At 42.4% G+C, this 16,244-nt stretch overlaps 2 protein-coding genes across 3 annotated transcripts; both read left to right on the top strand.

Moving 5' to 3' along the window:
* Positions 1–1,520: 1,520 nt before the first annotated feature.
* Positions 1,521–3,710, top strand: LOC115663567 (spermidine hydroxycinnamoyl transferase-like). The gene is made up of 2 exons (XM_030585559.1): positions 1,521–2,087; positions 2,907–3,710. The coding sequence occupies exons 1-2, from the start codon at positions 1,521–1,523 to the stop codon at positions 3,708–3,710; spliced, it is 1,371 nt and encodes a 456-aa protein (XP_030441419.1).
* A 5,962-nt stretch (positions 3,711–9,672) lies between these two features.
* On the top strand, positions 9,673–10,562 carry LOC130138008 (uncharacterized). Of its 2 annotated transcripts, none has more exons than XR_008816434.1 (2): positions 9,673–10,053; positions 10,205–10,562. XR_008816434.1 is itself a non-coding variant. In XM_056310852.1 (2 exons), the coding sequence occupies exons 1-2, from the start codon at positions 9,771–9,773 to the stop codon at positions 10,356–10,358; spliced, it is 507 nt and encodes a 168-aa protein (XP_056166827.1). In that variant the 5' UTR covers positions 9,746–9,770; the 3' UTR covers positions 10,359–10,562. The 2 variants fall into 2 exon arrangements, 1 of the variants encoding a protein (XP_056166827.1); XM_056310852.1 differs by having other exon boundaries at positions 9,746–10,053; positions 10,135–10,562.
* Positions 10,563–16,244: the final 5,682 nt, after the last annotated feature.

Here is a 16,244-nt window from a genome sequence, read left to right as displayed (position 1 = left end):
ACCAAAAAACACAAAAGCTGTTAAGCGGGTTTTATCCTCCAACTTTCTTCAGCCGCACAAGAACAAATAAGAGGCACCTATATATTGGGCTTTGGATTCTTGGGCGATTACAAGAGCAAATCCATTGAGTTTTTAAGTGAAAGTGGGTCTAACGGACGGGTTTAGATTTAAACTCTCCCTTGGTGATAGGTATCGGATTTCTACTTTACGCTTCAAACAAATTGCAATATTAGTCCTAAGGAAAAAGGTTATGAAATTCTTACAATGACTTTTCAATTTTCTAAGACCATTTTGAATTGTAAAAACCCACTTATCATGTATACTCCAGAGACCAAATGCAATCTTAGTCCTTAGGAAGAAAATGACGAAATTTAAGAGGATGACTTTCAATTTCAATAATAATCTAGATAAAATTGGAATTTTAGATATAAATTTAAAGAACCCAGAACAAGACCACCAATTTACAGTAAAATAGTATATCATTCATGGTACCAGATTAATTGTCACAAACCTATAATAAGATTCCACTTAAAAATAAAGTATAAAAAAACTTAATATATATTATCAAAGGTCTTCTTCTTACTCGTGTAAACTCCAAATGATCATATTATGAAATAAATGTTTCCTAACTATTCATTAATCTGATAAAGCAAGCAACGGAAACAAAAGTTCAATTCGACTTTCAGAATGACATTTGTGATTTATCTCGACCAGCCTGTATGAGTGAGGTTCCATTAAGTGGAGTTTCATTGTATTTACAACTACATATATAACTAGAAGTTCTAAAACTTGTCATGAAAGTGCAAGTAAGTCCTAAAACTTTCAAAAAGTGCAATCAAGTCATAAAATTTATCAAGAAAGTGCAATCGAGTCCTAAAACTTTTAAAAAGTGTAATTAGCGAAAGGACTTGATTGGACCGATTTGACAAGTTTTAAGACTTGATTGTACTTTTTAAAAGTTTTAGGACTCAATTCTACTTTCTTGACAAGTTTTAGGACTCAGTTGCACTTTTTGAAAGTTTTAGGACTTAATTGTACTTTCGTGACAAGTTTTAGGACTTCCAATGCATTTGTCCCTATATTTTCTTTGGTGTTTTGCCATTGTGAGACAGAACAAGTAGTCCGACATTGCTAGACCAGTATCAACTATGAACCGTGAACTTCCAAGTTTCCAGCTTTCTTTCGTTTCCTTTTTTTTTTCCTTTTTGGTGAGTTCCAACCAAGTATGTCACGAGCGAAACCATCTCCAAAATTTCAGAGCATTCGAAGCAACCACCAAGTTCATGCAAAATCTGTTCCACCACAACTTCGGAAACATCCTCAGCAATCTTCACTCAAAGCATGCTTCGTGTTATTCCCGAAAGTTGTTGCGTCTTCAAGATCACCTCTCTCTCAAATTGTCACCCTCAATTTATATGCAAAGTCGAGGGCTCACTTGTCACCCCCATCAAAATTTGTCCTCCTTCTATTACAACATCTGTAAATCGAAATCATCTCTTGCACAATCCAGCAAAATGTCCATGACTGTGAGGTACCGAGCCACTTACACCGTAAAGCCAGAAACGGCGACGTGGACCGGCCACTTACCACTCTCAGAACTGGACCAAATTGGCACCATCACTCATGTGCCCACCATTTACTTCTACAAGCCACCTCCCGAATGGCTCCACCCGGCCGACGCCATCTTCACCACTCTTCAGGGTTCACTGAGCCGCACGCTGGTCCCGTTCTATCCGCTCGCGGGCAGGCTCAAGTGGCTCGACGGGGGACGGCTCCGGCTTGAGTGCAACGCCATGGGCGTCTGTCTCATCGAGGCCGAATCCGAAGGCGAGCTCAACGACTTGGGCGATTTCTCTCCGCGTCCGGAGTTCGAACAGCTCGTGCCGAGTGTGGACTACACGAAGCCGATTCATGAGCTGCCGCTGTTGTTGGTTCAAGTCACCAAGTTTAAGTGTGGTGGGCTCACACTGAGCTTCTCCATATCTCATGCGGTTGCCGATGGGCCGAGTGCTCTTCATTTCATGACCGAGTGGGCCCGGCTCGCTCGCGGCGAGCAACTGAGTGTCGAGCCGTACTATAATAGAAAGGTCGGTTGGTGTATGTAAAGGGTTTTCTTTTAAATACACAGAGCATCCAAACTTTATTTTTTCAGAACCAAGGTCATGGCCTCAAAACTCGATTACTTGGAGACCCATGAAAATTTTAAAAAAAATTCATGAAAACTAAGATTTTTGGGGTACTAAGAGGGGACACAACATTTTTGAATTAAATAAACCAACACCCTTTGTCACGAGAATACACAATATTTCATATTAATTGTTTAATTTTATGAACTAATATATAATTTTTAATGAAGTTAACTACATAAATGGTTAAACAGTTAGTCGCTCGGTCATTTTTATCTATTTTTTATATGCTATGATTATGTTTTCTTTTTCAAAACCATTATCTTCACATCGAACGTTTATAACTATATCTACACTATTATTACCCTTGCATGCAAATAAGTGATCACAAAAGTACCAAATTCAATTGGCAACGTGTTACTACAAGTGCATTACAATTTCCATCGTTCCACCTATTGTAATTTTATGTTATTTGCCCGTTGTCTAATGTGTTCTTACATCAACTCGCATTGTCAAAAATTTTTTGCAAGCTTCCCCACTTCGATAACTTGAAAAGTTTGACTTTTATTTTCAATTTTTCGTCGATTCTATGTAGATTATGCAACATATTCAGTAATTCATTTGAAAAGTTGATCTTCGTTATGGTTGTTCGATTCTATCTTTTAATATTAATCAGAAACTTTCTACATAAACACTTAGAACATCGTTTCATCCATGACAGTCGTCTATTTGCATTATTGATGCACAAAGTACTAATTTCTCGACTAATTTTTCAACAAGGTTTTATGGGTGGGCGAAGACCCATCTGTCACACTGCCTCCGCCGCCGCCACGATTGGAGCACTCCGAGTTCAACCCCCCACCGCTGCTGATCGGCCACACTAACAACCTAGAAGAGCGTAAGAAGAAGACCACCGTGGCCATGCTAAAGCTGACGAAGACCCAAGTTGAAACACTAAAGAACGCAGCGAACAAGGACCGAGCCGGCCAGCATATGCGCCCGTACACTCGATACGAGACGATGGCTGCACATATTTGGCGGTGTGCGTGCAAGGCACGCAAACACATGCCTGAGCAGCCGACTGCACTTGGCATCTGCGTCGACTCCCGCCGCCGCCTGCATCCGCCACTGAAGCTCGGATACTTTGGCAACGCAACCCTGGACGTGATCGCTGCTGGCACGTCCGGCGAGCTGGTGTCGAGCCCACTCGGGTGCGCCTCGAGCAAGATTAGAGAGGCCATCGAGAGGGTGACCCACGACCACGTGAGGTCGGCCATCGAGCACATCCGGAGACAGCCGGACCTGACCTTGTTTCAGGATGTGCATGCCCTAGGGAGCACACGAGGGCCTTTCTATGGAAACCCTAATCTCGGGGTGGTGAGCTGGTTGACGCTGCCGATATACGGCCTCGACTTCGGCTGGGGAAGAGAGGTCCACATGGGGCCAGGGAACCACGATTTCGATGGCGATTCTCTGGTTCTCCCAAGTCTTGAGGAAGAAGGTGGCTTGGTGGTGGCTTTGTGCTTGCAAATCGCGCACATGGAAGATTTCAAGAAGTTCTTCTATGAGGATATTGTTGATTAATTCAAGAACCGGTTAATGTTTAATAATGCTTTTAGTCGATATATTATTAAATCTGGGGATGAAAAAGGTACCTGTTATAACGTATCTAAAAACGACTTTAAGATCCCAGCAAATTAGCAAATACAAAAGGGTTTGAATTATGTCTTTTTATAGAGATATGGAATCAATTGTTAATGTCTCACCAGATCCGGATTCTCTCTACAGAAAAGTTAATTTCCCTGATTGATATATTAGACCACTCAAAGTCTAATAATCCGAATTCGTCTAGCTGAGGAAACCTTTAGAATTCTAAATTAATATATGCAATTTGGTAATATTATTTCGATGTGAAATAAGTATATTATTTGCTAATATTAGGCTCGTAATTTATTTGTTAGTATTATTTGTTGGCTTGTTTCACGGAGTATTGCTATATGCAGGATAACTGAGTAAGAGTGGTAGGATTCCGAGTTATCTCTATTAGATTGGGATATCTTAGAGAGTTTTAGCTTTGCAAGTTCGGAGCAGGGCTCATTAGAGACGCTTAGGCTGCGCATGACAACAATTCTGTACCCGGGAACAGATTCTGCTCAGAAATGATTCCTTTTTATTCTGTACCCGGAATTGATTCTGAGCATTTTAAGGCGTTTGTTAACGGCCCAAAATTCCATCCCTGGAATAGAAAAAGAACAGAAATGCATTTGGTAACGCCACAAAATTTCTTTTGATTAATAATATTTTTAAATATTTTAATATTTCTTTCTTTTTTTTTCTTTTTTTCTTTTCCTCCTTCTTGGCCATGGCCTGCTCGCCGGCCATGACCGGTAAAATATTTTATTATTAATAATATTTTTATTAAAAGTATTTTTTCTTTTTTTTTTGCCATGGCCTGGTCGCCGGCCATGACCGGTAAAATATTTTTTTTATTAAAATATTTTTATTTTTCTTGGCATGGCCAGTAAAATATTTTTTTTATTAATAATATTTTTTATTAAAATATTTTTATTAAAAATATACATTTTTATTTTTTTGGGCCATGGCCTGGTCGCCGGCCATGGCCAGTAAAATATTTTTTTTATTAATAATATTTTTTATTAAAATATTTTTATTAAAAATATATATTTTTATTTTTTTTTGCGATGGCCTGGTCGCCAGCCATGGCTAGTAAAATATTTTTTTATTATAATATTTTTATTAAAAATATATTTTTTTCTTTTTTTTGGCCATGGCTTGATCGCCGACCATGGCCTATAAAATATTTTTTTTATTAATAATATTTTTATTAAAAATATACATTTTTATTTTTTTTGGCCATGTCCTGGTCGCTGGCCATGGCCGGTAAAAAAAAATTTATTAAATTTTTTTTATTTAAAATATATATTTTTTTCTTTTTTTGCCATGGCCTGGTCACCGGCCATGGCAGGTAAATATTTTTTTTATTAATAATATTTTTATTAAAAATATATATTTTTCTTTTTTTTGGCCATGGCCTAGTCGCCAGCCATGGCCGGTAAAATATTTTTTATTTTAATAATATTTTTTATTAAAATATTTTATTCTCGTCAGATCCGGCGAGGGCGGTCCTCGAGCCAGACATTAGAAGCTACATTAAAAACCAAGAAAAGGAAGAAGAAAAAAAAATTGATTCTCAAAATTGTTCCCAGAATCAAGAAGCTACTTTTTTTTTATTCTTGAAAACTGATTCTGGGAACAATTTTTGACAAAATTGTGCCAAGAATCAAAAAATTAAACAAACGCATTTCTGTTCCCAAACTGATTCTGGGAACAAAAAAACAGAATCAAACACTGTTTGGCAAGTTGTCATGCGCAGCCTTAGTCTACCTCCAACTCTTTCTAGTGCGTTTGGCGTCGGCCCATTGAGGAAGAATTACAAAAAGGACTAAGGCTTATCCAACAAATAATGTAAAATTGTTTGGGGCATAAGTTCAACTCTATTGGCAGAATTTTAAGAGCACTTTCTTTGGCATTTTGATGAGGATTTCATACTTCAATCTGGTCTCACAAGATACGGTTTGGAATGTTGAAGGTGTCTAGTTTCTAATGGATCCAGTTCGATGATATTTGGAGTCTTCAAGATAATATGCTCAATTTACTAAGTGCTGCTAGGTTTACCATTGATTGAGTCTCCTAAGGTGGATTCCTTAGGAGATGAGCATCTACCCCGTCATATCCCCTATATCCTGAGCTGATTACTTAGGTGTTGAACATTTAATTTGTCACACTTATGTTACCCTTTAAATCTCCGATCACTCTAGTATCTGTTGGTAACGGAGCCTAGTGGCAGGTCGTTGTATTGGACTAAATGTCGCTGCACCCCCCAGACTGCGTGCATGACTACCGTGATGTCCAATTGGATGATTTGAGAAGATAAGTGCCACAACTCCAATAACAATTGGAGTAATCTTAATTGTCGAGGTATGGCGATTCCCGTCATGACAGGAAGGAGATGAAGAGGAGATGAACTGCTTCCATGATGACCATTCTGATACATCTTGTGTGAACAGGCTCCTTTGCGTCGCCGTTGAATTGTGATCTCACGATTTCGATGTCAAATTCGACATTCCAGACTTTGAAGGCACTATGCATCCGGAAGACTTCATCGACTGGCTCGACACAATCGACCAAGTTTTCAATTATAAGAATATTGCAGAGAATTAAAATGTGATACTTGTGGCCATCAAACTTAAAAGCATGCCTCGATTTGGTGAGAAAATCTGAAGCGTCGGAGAGCTTGTGAAGGAAAGTAGCATGTGGGATAAAATGAAAAAGGAGCTCATGAAAAAGTTTCTTCCCGAAATTTAGGGTGAATTTGTTTTGCGAAAAATATATTATTTCTAGAAAATATTTTTCAAGAAAACGATTTTAATTTTAGTGTTTGGCTGAAACCTACAAAGTATATTCCGTCATTTGGTAAGAAAAATTTGATGAGAAAAATTATCAAATAATTTGTATTTTCTTAATTACTTTTTATTTTTATATACTTTTCTTTTCTTTTTCTTTTTCTTTTTTTATTTATTTTCTTCTACCTTGGCCGGTCGCTAGCCACGACGATGGGCCGACGACTGGCCACAGGCAAGCTCTAGCCTCGCCCAAGGTCAGCGAGGCTCAAGCTCGCCAGGTGTCCCCGGGCAAGCTCGAGGCTCGCCACTAGAGGCCGCGAGCTCGCCCGATATGGCGAGGCCTAAGCTCACCAGGCTTGGGCGAGCTCAAGGTTGGCTGCTAGAGTTCGCAAGCTCAAGCCTCGTTGTCAGATGCCATGAGCTCGCCTGATCTAGCAAGGCCCGACCTCTCGAGCCGTTGCTGTGGCTGGCGATCGAATGAGGAAGAAGAAAACGAAAATAATAATAATAATAATAATAATAATAATAATAATAATAAAATTTGATTTTTTATAATAATAAAAGTCCGTTTTTTGAAAAAATAGTTAAAATTTTGATATTTTTAAATATTTTTATAAGAATAAACGTTTCATTAACTAAGGACCCAAGCCCAAATGCCGAGGACCCACGTATAGCCTTTGTGGACCTGGGCCTGAGGGACGAACTAGAGTTGGAGCGTCGTAGACCCGAGCACGGCTTTTATGGACTCAAGTTTGGGGGGGTAAGAACAGCATTGGTGCCAAAACTTGTGTACGGAGGCCACTTTGGTGCCAAAAGTTCCATTTGGATCACTTTAGTGCCAAAAAATTTGAAAAACGATCTTTTAAGTGCCATCTCCGATCTGATTGGTCGGAAATCTGACGTGGTAATTTTTTATTAGTATTTGAAGCCGACGTGGCTCGCCGGAGATACAGTGAGCACGCACAGTCAGCATTTTTTATTTTAAATAATTTTTTTTTCTTTTTTCCTTTTTATTTCTTTTCTTTCTTTTTTCCTTCTTTTCTTTCTTCTCCCTTTGGTCACCGCCGGTGACCGGAGGCCGGCCACCGGCCGCCTGGCCTCGCCCGGACGAGGCCGCCGCCGCCCGCCACAGGCGAGGCCCGGCCGACCCTCGCCCGGGCGACGGCGGGCAAGCCCCGGCGAAGTCGGCCTCGCCTCGTATAGGCGAGGCGAGCCCGGCGAGGGCTCCCCTCGCCGAGATCCGGCGAGGCCGGCCGTCGCCCGGGCCACGGCGGCCCCGCCGGGACGTCGCCCGGCGAGGTCGGCCTCGCCTTGCATGGGCAAGGGCGAACCCCGCGAGGGCTCCCTCGCCGGATCTGGCGAGGCCGGCCGTCGCCCGGCCACGGCGGCCTCGCCGAACGTCGCCCGGGGGAAGGCGACGCCCGGCGAGGGGAGCCTTCGCCGGGGCTCGCCCTCGCCCATGCGAGGCGAGGCCGACCTCGCCGGGGCTTGCCCGCCGTCGCCCGGGCGAGGGTCGGCCGAGCCTCGCCTGTGGCAGGCGGCAGTGGCCTCGTCCGGGCTAGGCCAGGCGGCCGGTGGCCGACCTCCGGTCACCGGCGGTGACCAAAGGGAGAAGAAAGAAAAGAAAAAAAGAAAAGAAGAAAAAAAAGAAAAAAATTCAGAAAAGTATTTAAAAAATCGAAATATATACGTGGAAATGCCACGTAGACTAATTTTTTTTAAAAAAAATCCAACTAAGATTAAAAATTTAATTATAAATGCCACCTATTAATTTGGCCGGAATTTCTCGCCGTTGACACCAAAGCGATCATTTTTCTTCCGATTTGGCACTAAAGTGATCCAAATGGAACTTTTGGCACCAAAGTGGTCTCCGTACACAAGTTTTGGCACCAATGCTGTTCTTCCCTCCAAGTTTGGGTATCGGAGCATTGGGTACGAACATCGGGGTTCGGGCTTGGCCTTGATGGACCTGGGGCGTGGGCGCCGGAGGCCTAGGCCCGGTCGTCGGAGATCTTGTCCTAAATGCCTGGACCTAGGAACCAACATTAAGGTTTCTATGCCCAAGCGAAGAGTTTCGGGTCCAAACGTCGATAGTTAGTCATATTTCGAAAAACATTTTCCGGTTCTATCAAAGAGAAAATCATTTTCCTAAATTTAAGCTTTTGTAAGAAAAGCTTTTCCATTGACTTGAAAAGCATTTTGTGTTGATTCATTTTCCTAGGAAAATCAAACAAACGTTGAAAAGCGAGGTAAATGTTTTCCCGAAAAATGTTTTCCGCGGAACAAACAGACCCTTATATGCGAGATGCTTTCTTCAAATTCCACAACTTCAAACTAGAGGAGCTATCTGTGGAAGAATACACCGCCCAATTTGAACATCTTATGGTTTCGATGCCATATGGTTGAGGCCGAGGAGTAAATTATCGGTCATTACCTTGGCGATCTTCGATCTAGGTGAGGGCCACGACCCTCGGCTGCAATAAAAAGAAATGAAATGAAATGAAATTTTCAAAATAATTAAAAAACTGAAAAAATTGTCCATGTCAGCGCTAACAATACCACGTAGGACGATCGGTGTCCAAGTCAGCAATTTCCGGCTAAAATTGATCAAATATGCTACATTGGATAAATGTCAAAAGGTTTATGACTTAATTTGCCAAATTAAAAAAATATATGACTGAATTAACACAAATGCAATAGATTTATGACTTTTTTGGTAATTTCCACCTTGGAAGTTGAATCAATTTAAACTTTTCTAAGGTTTCCTTGAGGGTTAGAGTATTTTGATTAATGATAGAATTCTTGGATTAGAGTTTTTACTTAATTTCATACCTCTTTGTTGGATTCCATTGAGTGGCAAGTTACGTTTCCTATATTCTAAGATGGATTTTTTAGGAAGTAAGTTTCTACCCCAGTATATGCGATGTATCCTTAGCTGGGAAAATCCTATCGATTGTAGTTTTATCCGGACCACCCAGTAAAGCAAGAAAAAATGAGACAACTCCTTAGGTCATGAGCATTTTTTTTTTGGTCGGAAGAAAAGACTGTTCATTGATATCTAGTAAAGACAGAACCCACTTTCGGGGTCTCAAAACAGAGTAGATCTCTAAGGGCCTGCGGAGGACGGGTCAATCAGTGTTTAGTGAGTGCTTTTTTTCTGTGTGTCTTAACTACCCAGTTTGCCACACTATTCCTGGACCTATTACAAAACTGCAGTTTTATGTTAGAAAACGAAGACAGCAGCTCACGTGCTTCACTGAGGAGAGCACGATGTTCCCATGGCATACCTTCTGGAGACTTCAAGCTGTTGACCAGATTTAGGAAGTCTGACTCCAGAATTAGGTTTTCACCCGCAAGAGGAGAGAGGAATTTGAGGGTTTTCACCATGGCTAGGCTCTTGGCTTGCTCGGTGGAGGAGGCGAGGACGTCCTTGGCAAAGCCATCGATTAAGATCCCAGCTGAGTTGCGGCATACACAAGCTATTGAACCTTCAAAGGAACCAGGTTGGTCAGCTACATCCATATTTACCTTTGTTTCGCCCCTCTCTGGGGGACTCCAGACATCCTCCTCTATGTGGTTTACAGCTTCAATTGGTCTGTCGAAGTTGTTCCATCTGGTGAAATTTTTGAGCAATTGTCGTCCTCTTTTAACCAGCAACTGTGGGTCCGGGAGGAGCCTTCTAAAGACGAGGCTATTCCTTGCTTTCTATATTTCCCAGAGGACAACAGAGACCAACTCAAATTCGGGAGAGTTGTTGCTGCTGGGTATGTATTTTATCAGCCATTCATCAATTCGGGAAGTTTGGTAGTTAGAGATCTGGATGTTGAGTGCAGGAACATCCCAGACTTCCCTCGTCCACTTACATAGTAGAAGTAGATGTTCTGTGGTTTCTGCATGAACTCGGTAGAATGGGCAATTCAGATCAGGTACCAGTTTCCTTCTGTACAAATTTTCCTTCGTTGGTAGTGCGTTTTGGCATATGCTCCATACAAAGTTTCTGATTTTGTGGGGAGTTTTCATTTTCCATATCCTGTTCCAGAGTTTAGTAGGAGTTTGATGAGAGGAGGAGGCAGGCTGTGCTTCTGTGTTTACATTTTTGCGAAGGGTGTTGTAGCCGCTCTTAACAATGTAGTCGCCTTCCTTCGTGCCAGTCCAGATTAGTTTGTCTTCATTCATTTGTGGTCTGATATGTACTGTGAGGATCTCTCGTACTACCTGTTCATTGAATAGTCGTCGCAAAAGCGGTTCCTTCCATGTGCTTTCCCCTTGGTCTATCAATTCATCAACCTTTTTTGGGTCCCCTACATTAGCCGGTCCCTCTATAATTCCTCTTTTGAGCCATTTATCCTCCCTGATGTTAATATTGTGCCCATTCCCTACTGACCACATGACCGAGTCTTCAATTGATGTGCGCCCCATGAGTATGCTTTGCCATCCCCAAGATGGTCTAGATCCCTTCTCTGCCTTCCAGAAGCTCTTGGTTGGGTAGTAAATGCCCTTTAAAGCTTGACTACACAGAGTTGTATGATTTTGTGCTAATTGCCAAGCTTGTTTGCCAAGCATGGCCTTGTTAAAAGATATTAAATCCCTAAACCCAAGGTCTCCCCTGTCTTTTCTCTGTTTGAGAACTTTGGCCTTCCTCCAGTGCACTCCTTTTGTTGTTGGTTGGTTCTTCCATCAGAAGGCTGTGATTTTTTCCTCAATAGCTCAACATACTGAAAGAGGAATCTTGAAAATTGACATGGCATATTGTGGTAATGCTTGGACAACAGTTTTGATCAGAATTTCTTTCCCCGCTTTAGACATTGTGTTCTCTTTCCACCCTTCAAGCTTCATATTTACCCTTGCTAGGATCCAAGCAAACATTTGCTTTTTAGATGCTCCCCAATCAGAAGGAATACCCAAGTACTTCCCTGTCTTTTCAATCTCTGGGACTCTTAGTTCTCTAGCCATATTCCTTCTTAATTCACTAGGGCAGTCCTTGTTGAAGTATATCCCTGACTTGTTCAAGTTAACTGCTTGTCCTGAGGAAAAGCAATACTGGTGAATGATTGCAACTAGGTTCTGACATTCTTGTAGCTTACCATCGAGGAAAAATGTTGAATCATCTGCAAAGAGTAGGTGAGATAGTACAGGGCAATGTCTATTGAGTTGTATTCCTTTTATAGTGCCATCTAGCACAGCTCTTTTCATCAGCATTGACAGGAAATTTGCAACCAGTATAAATAGGTATGGGGATAAAGGGTCCCCTTGCCTTATCCCTCTTGTAGGTTGGAAGGAAGGCTGGGGTTCCCCATTCAACTTGACACTCAAAGAGGTTGTTGTAACACATTGCATTATCAAATTCACCCATCTTTCATTGAACCCCATTGTAATCATACAAGCCTTCAGAAAATCCCATTCTATCCGATCATATGCCTTTTGCATGTCTAACTTTAGGACAGCCTGAAATTTTTGTTTTCGCTTGCGAACCCTTAATTGATGCAGAACTTCCTGGACTACAAGAATGTTAGCTTGGATTTGTCGTCCTCCTACAAAGGCACTCTGTTCAACTTCTATCAATTCCGGGAGCCATGGTTTCAGCCTATTTGCTAGCACTTTGGAAATGATTTTGTATGCGAAATTGCACAAACATATAGGTCTAAACTCTTCCAGCTTCTCTGGGTTTTTAACTTTTGGCACCAAAGAGATAAGTGTTCGATTCAGAAGGGGGTTTAACACACCAGTTTGGAAGAAGTTTCTGACCTCTGAAAATACGTCCTTCTTTATGACTTCCCAATGATGCTGAAAGAACTGGCCATTCAAGCCATCCGGACCCGGGGCCTTTGAGGTTCCAAGCTGGAACGTTGCTTGCTTAACCTCTTCTAGTGTTACGTCCTCAATCAGCCTGAGATTAGTTTCCTCCTTCACACGGCAAGAGGAATATTGAAGCAGTGGAGTAAACTGTCGATGTCCAACTAAGTGTACAGTTCCCTAAAGTAGTCATTTGTCATCCTCTTCAGTTGTTCTTGGTCTCGGGTCCAGTTTCCTGTCGAGTCCTTCAGCATAGAAATTCTTTTTCGTTGTCTCCTCTGTACAGTAGAGGCGTGAAAGAACTTAGTGTTTCGATCGCCCCACTTGAGCCAATTAATCCTCGAACGCATTGCCCAATACATCTCCTCCTGACTCCATAGCCTTTGAGTTTCATCCCTCAACTTTTGTAGTTGTTCTTTTTCCTTCTCAGCAGCTTGACTGTTTATTATGCACTGTATTTGCTCCATTAAGAGCTTAATCCTGTCCTGCCCATTTGTGAATTTCTTCTTACTCCAGCTTTGTAAGGCAGCTGCAGCTTTTCCCATCCTGATCAAGAGGCCCTCATTTGCAAGCGTTGAAGAATTCCATGCTGTATGTATAACTCCTCTGCATTCTTCATCTTCTAGCCAAAAAGCTTCGAAACTGAAATTTTTCTTCCTCCTCTTACGGGCTTGATAGGTAGACAATAGGATCGGGCTATGGTCAGAACCAATAGCCGATAATGCATATATTTCTGCCTCAGGGAATTGTAGTCTCCAATCCAGATTACTAACTGCTCTATCCAGTCTTTCTTTCACCAGCTCTTCTCCTTCACGATTGTTTGACCAGGTAAAGCCACAACCCTTACTTTCGAGGTCCATTAGTTCGCAGTTATGCAGAAACTCTCTAAAAGCATGGAGTCTATAATGCTCAGCCATTCTTTTGCCTACCTTTTCCCAATGATACATAATTTCATTAAAGTCCCTCAAGCACACCTAAGGCAGCTGGTTTACCTGACTAATTCTATATATTTCTTCCCACATCTTGTTTTTTTCCCGGTAGGTTGTTGGTGCATGGACAAATGTGACTCGCATTCTCATTTTATAGTTGTCCTCTTCACATTCGATGTCTATTAATCCCTCTGAAGCAGATAAGATTGATAAAGCAGCAGGGACATTCCACAAAATCGCTAAGCCGCCTCTTGTTCCCGTTGGGTTGACAACAAAGCACTCATCATATTTCAACATCCTCCTTACCCAGTGTATCTTTTCTTCTCTGTTTTTTGTTTCCATAAGAAATAGTACCTCGGGCCTTTCTTGAGCTACTAGGGTTCTCAAAGCTTGGACTGTCAGAGGTGTGCCCAACCCCTGACAGTTCCAACTCAAAATCTTCATATGGATCCCGGTGGCTTATTAGGGGGCTAGCCACCACAGCCCATTGTCCCGAGCCTTCCACCACCTGGATTGGCACTTCAAGCAGTTGGTCTTCATCTATGAGTAACGGTTTGTCCCCTTGAGAGTTGTATGGGCTGAACCTTCTAATCCTCTTGCGTACGGGAGTTTTCTGCCCACTTTATTTCTTTTTATTGGCACTAGTTGGTACCAGAATGAGATCTGGTTTCTTGGGAGGTGCCGGATTTCCAGCCAATGTAACAGGGAATTTAACCAAATGTTCACTTTGACCTGCTGGAATACTCATTGTAGTAAGTTTAGTCTTTGTGCTGTCCTGCTTAATATGCTGAATTTTCTGGATGTGGCTGGAGCTGCTCTCCTTGTAGATCACTATTTGTCCAGAGTGGGTAGGTGTCTCCGGGATACTTTCCTCTTCCATAGGTTCAACTAAGTCTTTCCCATGAAATAACTTCCTGAAAGGGCTGTTGCTACTTACCTCGGCCTTCAGCCAAGGGCCAAATAGTCTGTCCTCATTAGTGTTCACATCATCGACGCTAAAAGACACTTCTTCACAGTCAGAAGCATAATGGCCTATTTTCCCACAAGAGAAGCAAAAATATGGGAGCCTCTCATATTTAAAATCTAGCCAGATTTTCTTTCCTTCATTGTCAGCAAGCATTCCTGACTGCAGGGGTAAGTTAAGATCCAATGTCACTCGCACCCTTCCATACGACACCATTCCTTTTGTCTCAATTTTAACTTCTTGCACTTGTCCTATGTTACCAGCTACCTCTCGAACAACTTCCTCTGAAATCCACTCAAAAGGAAGCCCCAGAATATGTACCCAGAAGTTACACGAGTCAAAGTTGTAGCTTAAAGCTGTGGTATTTGGTTCCCATTGTTTCAAGATCAAGAGATTGTTCATGAAAGACCATGGACCTTGGTCCATCACTTTTTTCCTCATTGCTTGAGAGTCGAAGGTTATAGCAAAAATTCCTTGTTCTAACGAAGTAAAGTCAGCATTTTCCACTTGTCATGTTCTCCGCATTGTGTTTTGGAAAGCTTGAAAGTTGATTTTTGGATTTTTGAGGAGCTGCCCTATCAGAGTTAAATTCCCATCCTTGCCTTTCGCTGAAGCCAGAATCCCTTCGACATTCTTAGTGACTTTGTCTGACCACATTCTTCCTAATCTTTTGCAGAGCAGGGCCAACCTGTGGTTTGCATCTTCATCCGGTTCCATGGAGGTGGAACTTAATCGCAACTACTGTAGTTCCACGAGCTGAAGGACACAAGATTTACTGGTCTTCGCAGTTGAGTTTCGCTCCAGAGAGCGATTTTAGAGTAACGAGTTGAAGGGTTGTGGGTGGGTGTTGAGTTGACGAGGCATTAGGTTACTGAGGAGCTGTTAATGATTCATGGTGACTGAGCTAGATCGGGGAAGGAAGAAGAGGGACATTTAGGGTTTCCACTGGCTAGGCTACCCCAATGGGTAAAGGGAAGCTCTACCGAGAGAGGAGAACACATCACCCCGCCTCCCTTAACCACTAACCATAGACAAAGATTTACTCCTCAATCACCAACCACCGTCAAAGAAAACACCACACTCCTCTGACGACTTTCTAGCAGGCAATAAAGCAAACACTTGGTGTGCACTCACTGACACCTCAGTAATTGAAGTAAACGGGGAGCCACTCGAGCACCGACATCCCCGAGCACCACCAAATTGCTGTTGAACGGATTTACTTTGTCACATTTGTGTTAACTTCTAAATCTTCGACCACTTCGGTATCACCTGCATCCTCCTGACTCGCGGCAGCCCATCATTGTCCATGATCTCTTGACACGTGAGGCCTATGTCTTCCTGACACGCGACAAACTATCCACCCCCGATTTCCCTACACGAGGATTGCCACATAGCATGATCTTGTCCGAGGAAAAGTGCCAAAAAAGTCTTAAACCTTTTGCATTAGTGCCAATTTAGTCCTAAAACTTTTTTTGGTGTCAATTCAGTCCTAAACCTTTTCCATTGGTGCCAATTTAGTCCTAAACCTTTTTTTAGTGCCAATTCAGTCCTAACCTTTTAAATTGGTGCTAATTCAGTTCTAAACCTTTTGTTTTTATGCCAATTTAGTCCTTCCGGCCAATTTTGACCGGAATTTGTCGACGTGGATGCTTGCCGGCCGGCGGCCGGTCACCGGCGCTGACGTGGACAACTTTAATAATATTTTAATATTTTTTTGAATTTTTATTTTTTTTCCTTTTTTTCTTTTTTTTTTCCACTTTTTTTTTTTTGGGTCTCTCCTCCTTCCTCTGGCCAGTCGCCGGTCCGGCGACCGGCTAGAGGCCAGAGGCCGGCGAGCTCGACCTCGCCGCCCACTGGAGAGGCTTGCCTTCACCGGCCACTGGCGAGAGCGAGCCTGGCCTTGGTCGGGCGAGGCTCGACCTCGCTAGATCCGGCGAGGTGGGGCCTCGCCCGACCATGGCGAGGCTTGCCCTCGCCGCGACCTCTCCCAGCCGCCGGCGAGGCCCGA

This window comes from Syzygium oleosum, unplaced genomic scaffold (assembly GCF_021117445.2).
Source record: "Syzygium oleosum isolate NSW1041296 unplaced genomic scaffold, Sole_v2.1 Sole_v2.04, whole genome shotgun sequence".
Lineage (NCBI taxonomy): Eukaryota > Viridiplantae > Streptophyta > Magnoliopsida > Myrtales > Myrtaceae > Syzygium > Syzygium oleosum.
The sequence above is the reverse complement of the archived record's forward strand: the minus strand, read 5'-3'. Positions and strand labels throughout refer to the sequence as shown.

Coding starts and splice junctions, on each gene's coding strand:
- LOC115663567 (XM_030585559.1), top strand. CDS start 1,521: ATGACTGTGAGGTACCGAGCCACTTACACCGTAAAGCCAGAAACGGCG. Junction 2,088..2,906: donor AGCCGTACTATAATAGAAAG/GTCGGTTGGTGT, acceptor TTTTTCAACAAG/GTTTTATGGGTGGGCGAAGA.
- LOC130138008 (XM_056310852.1), top strand. CDS start 9,771: ATGTTAGAAAACGAAGACAGCAGCTCACGTGCTTCACTGAGGAGAGCA. Junction 10,054..10,134: donor TGAACCTTCAAAGGAACCAG/GTTGGTCAGCTA, acceptor TGTGGTTTACAG/CTTCAATTGGTCTGTCGAAG.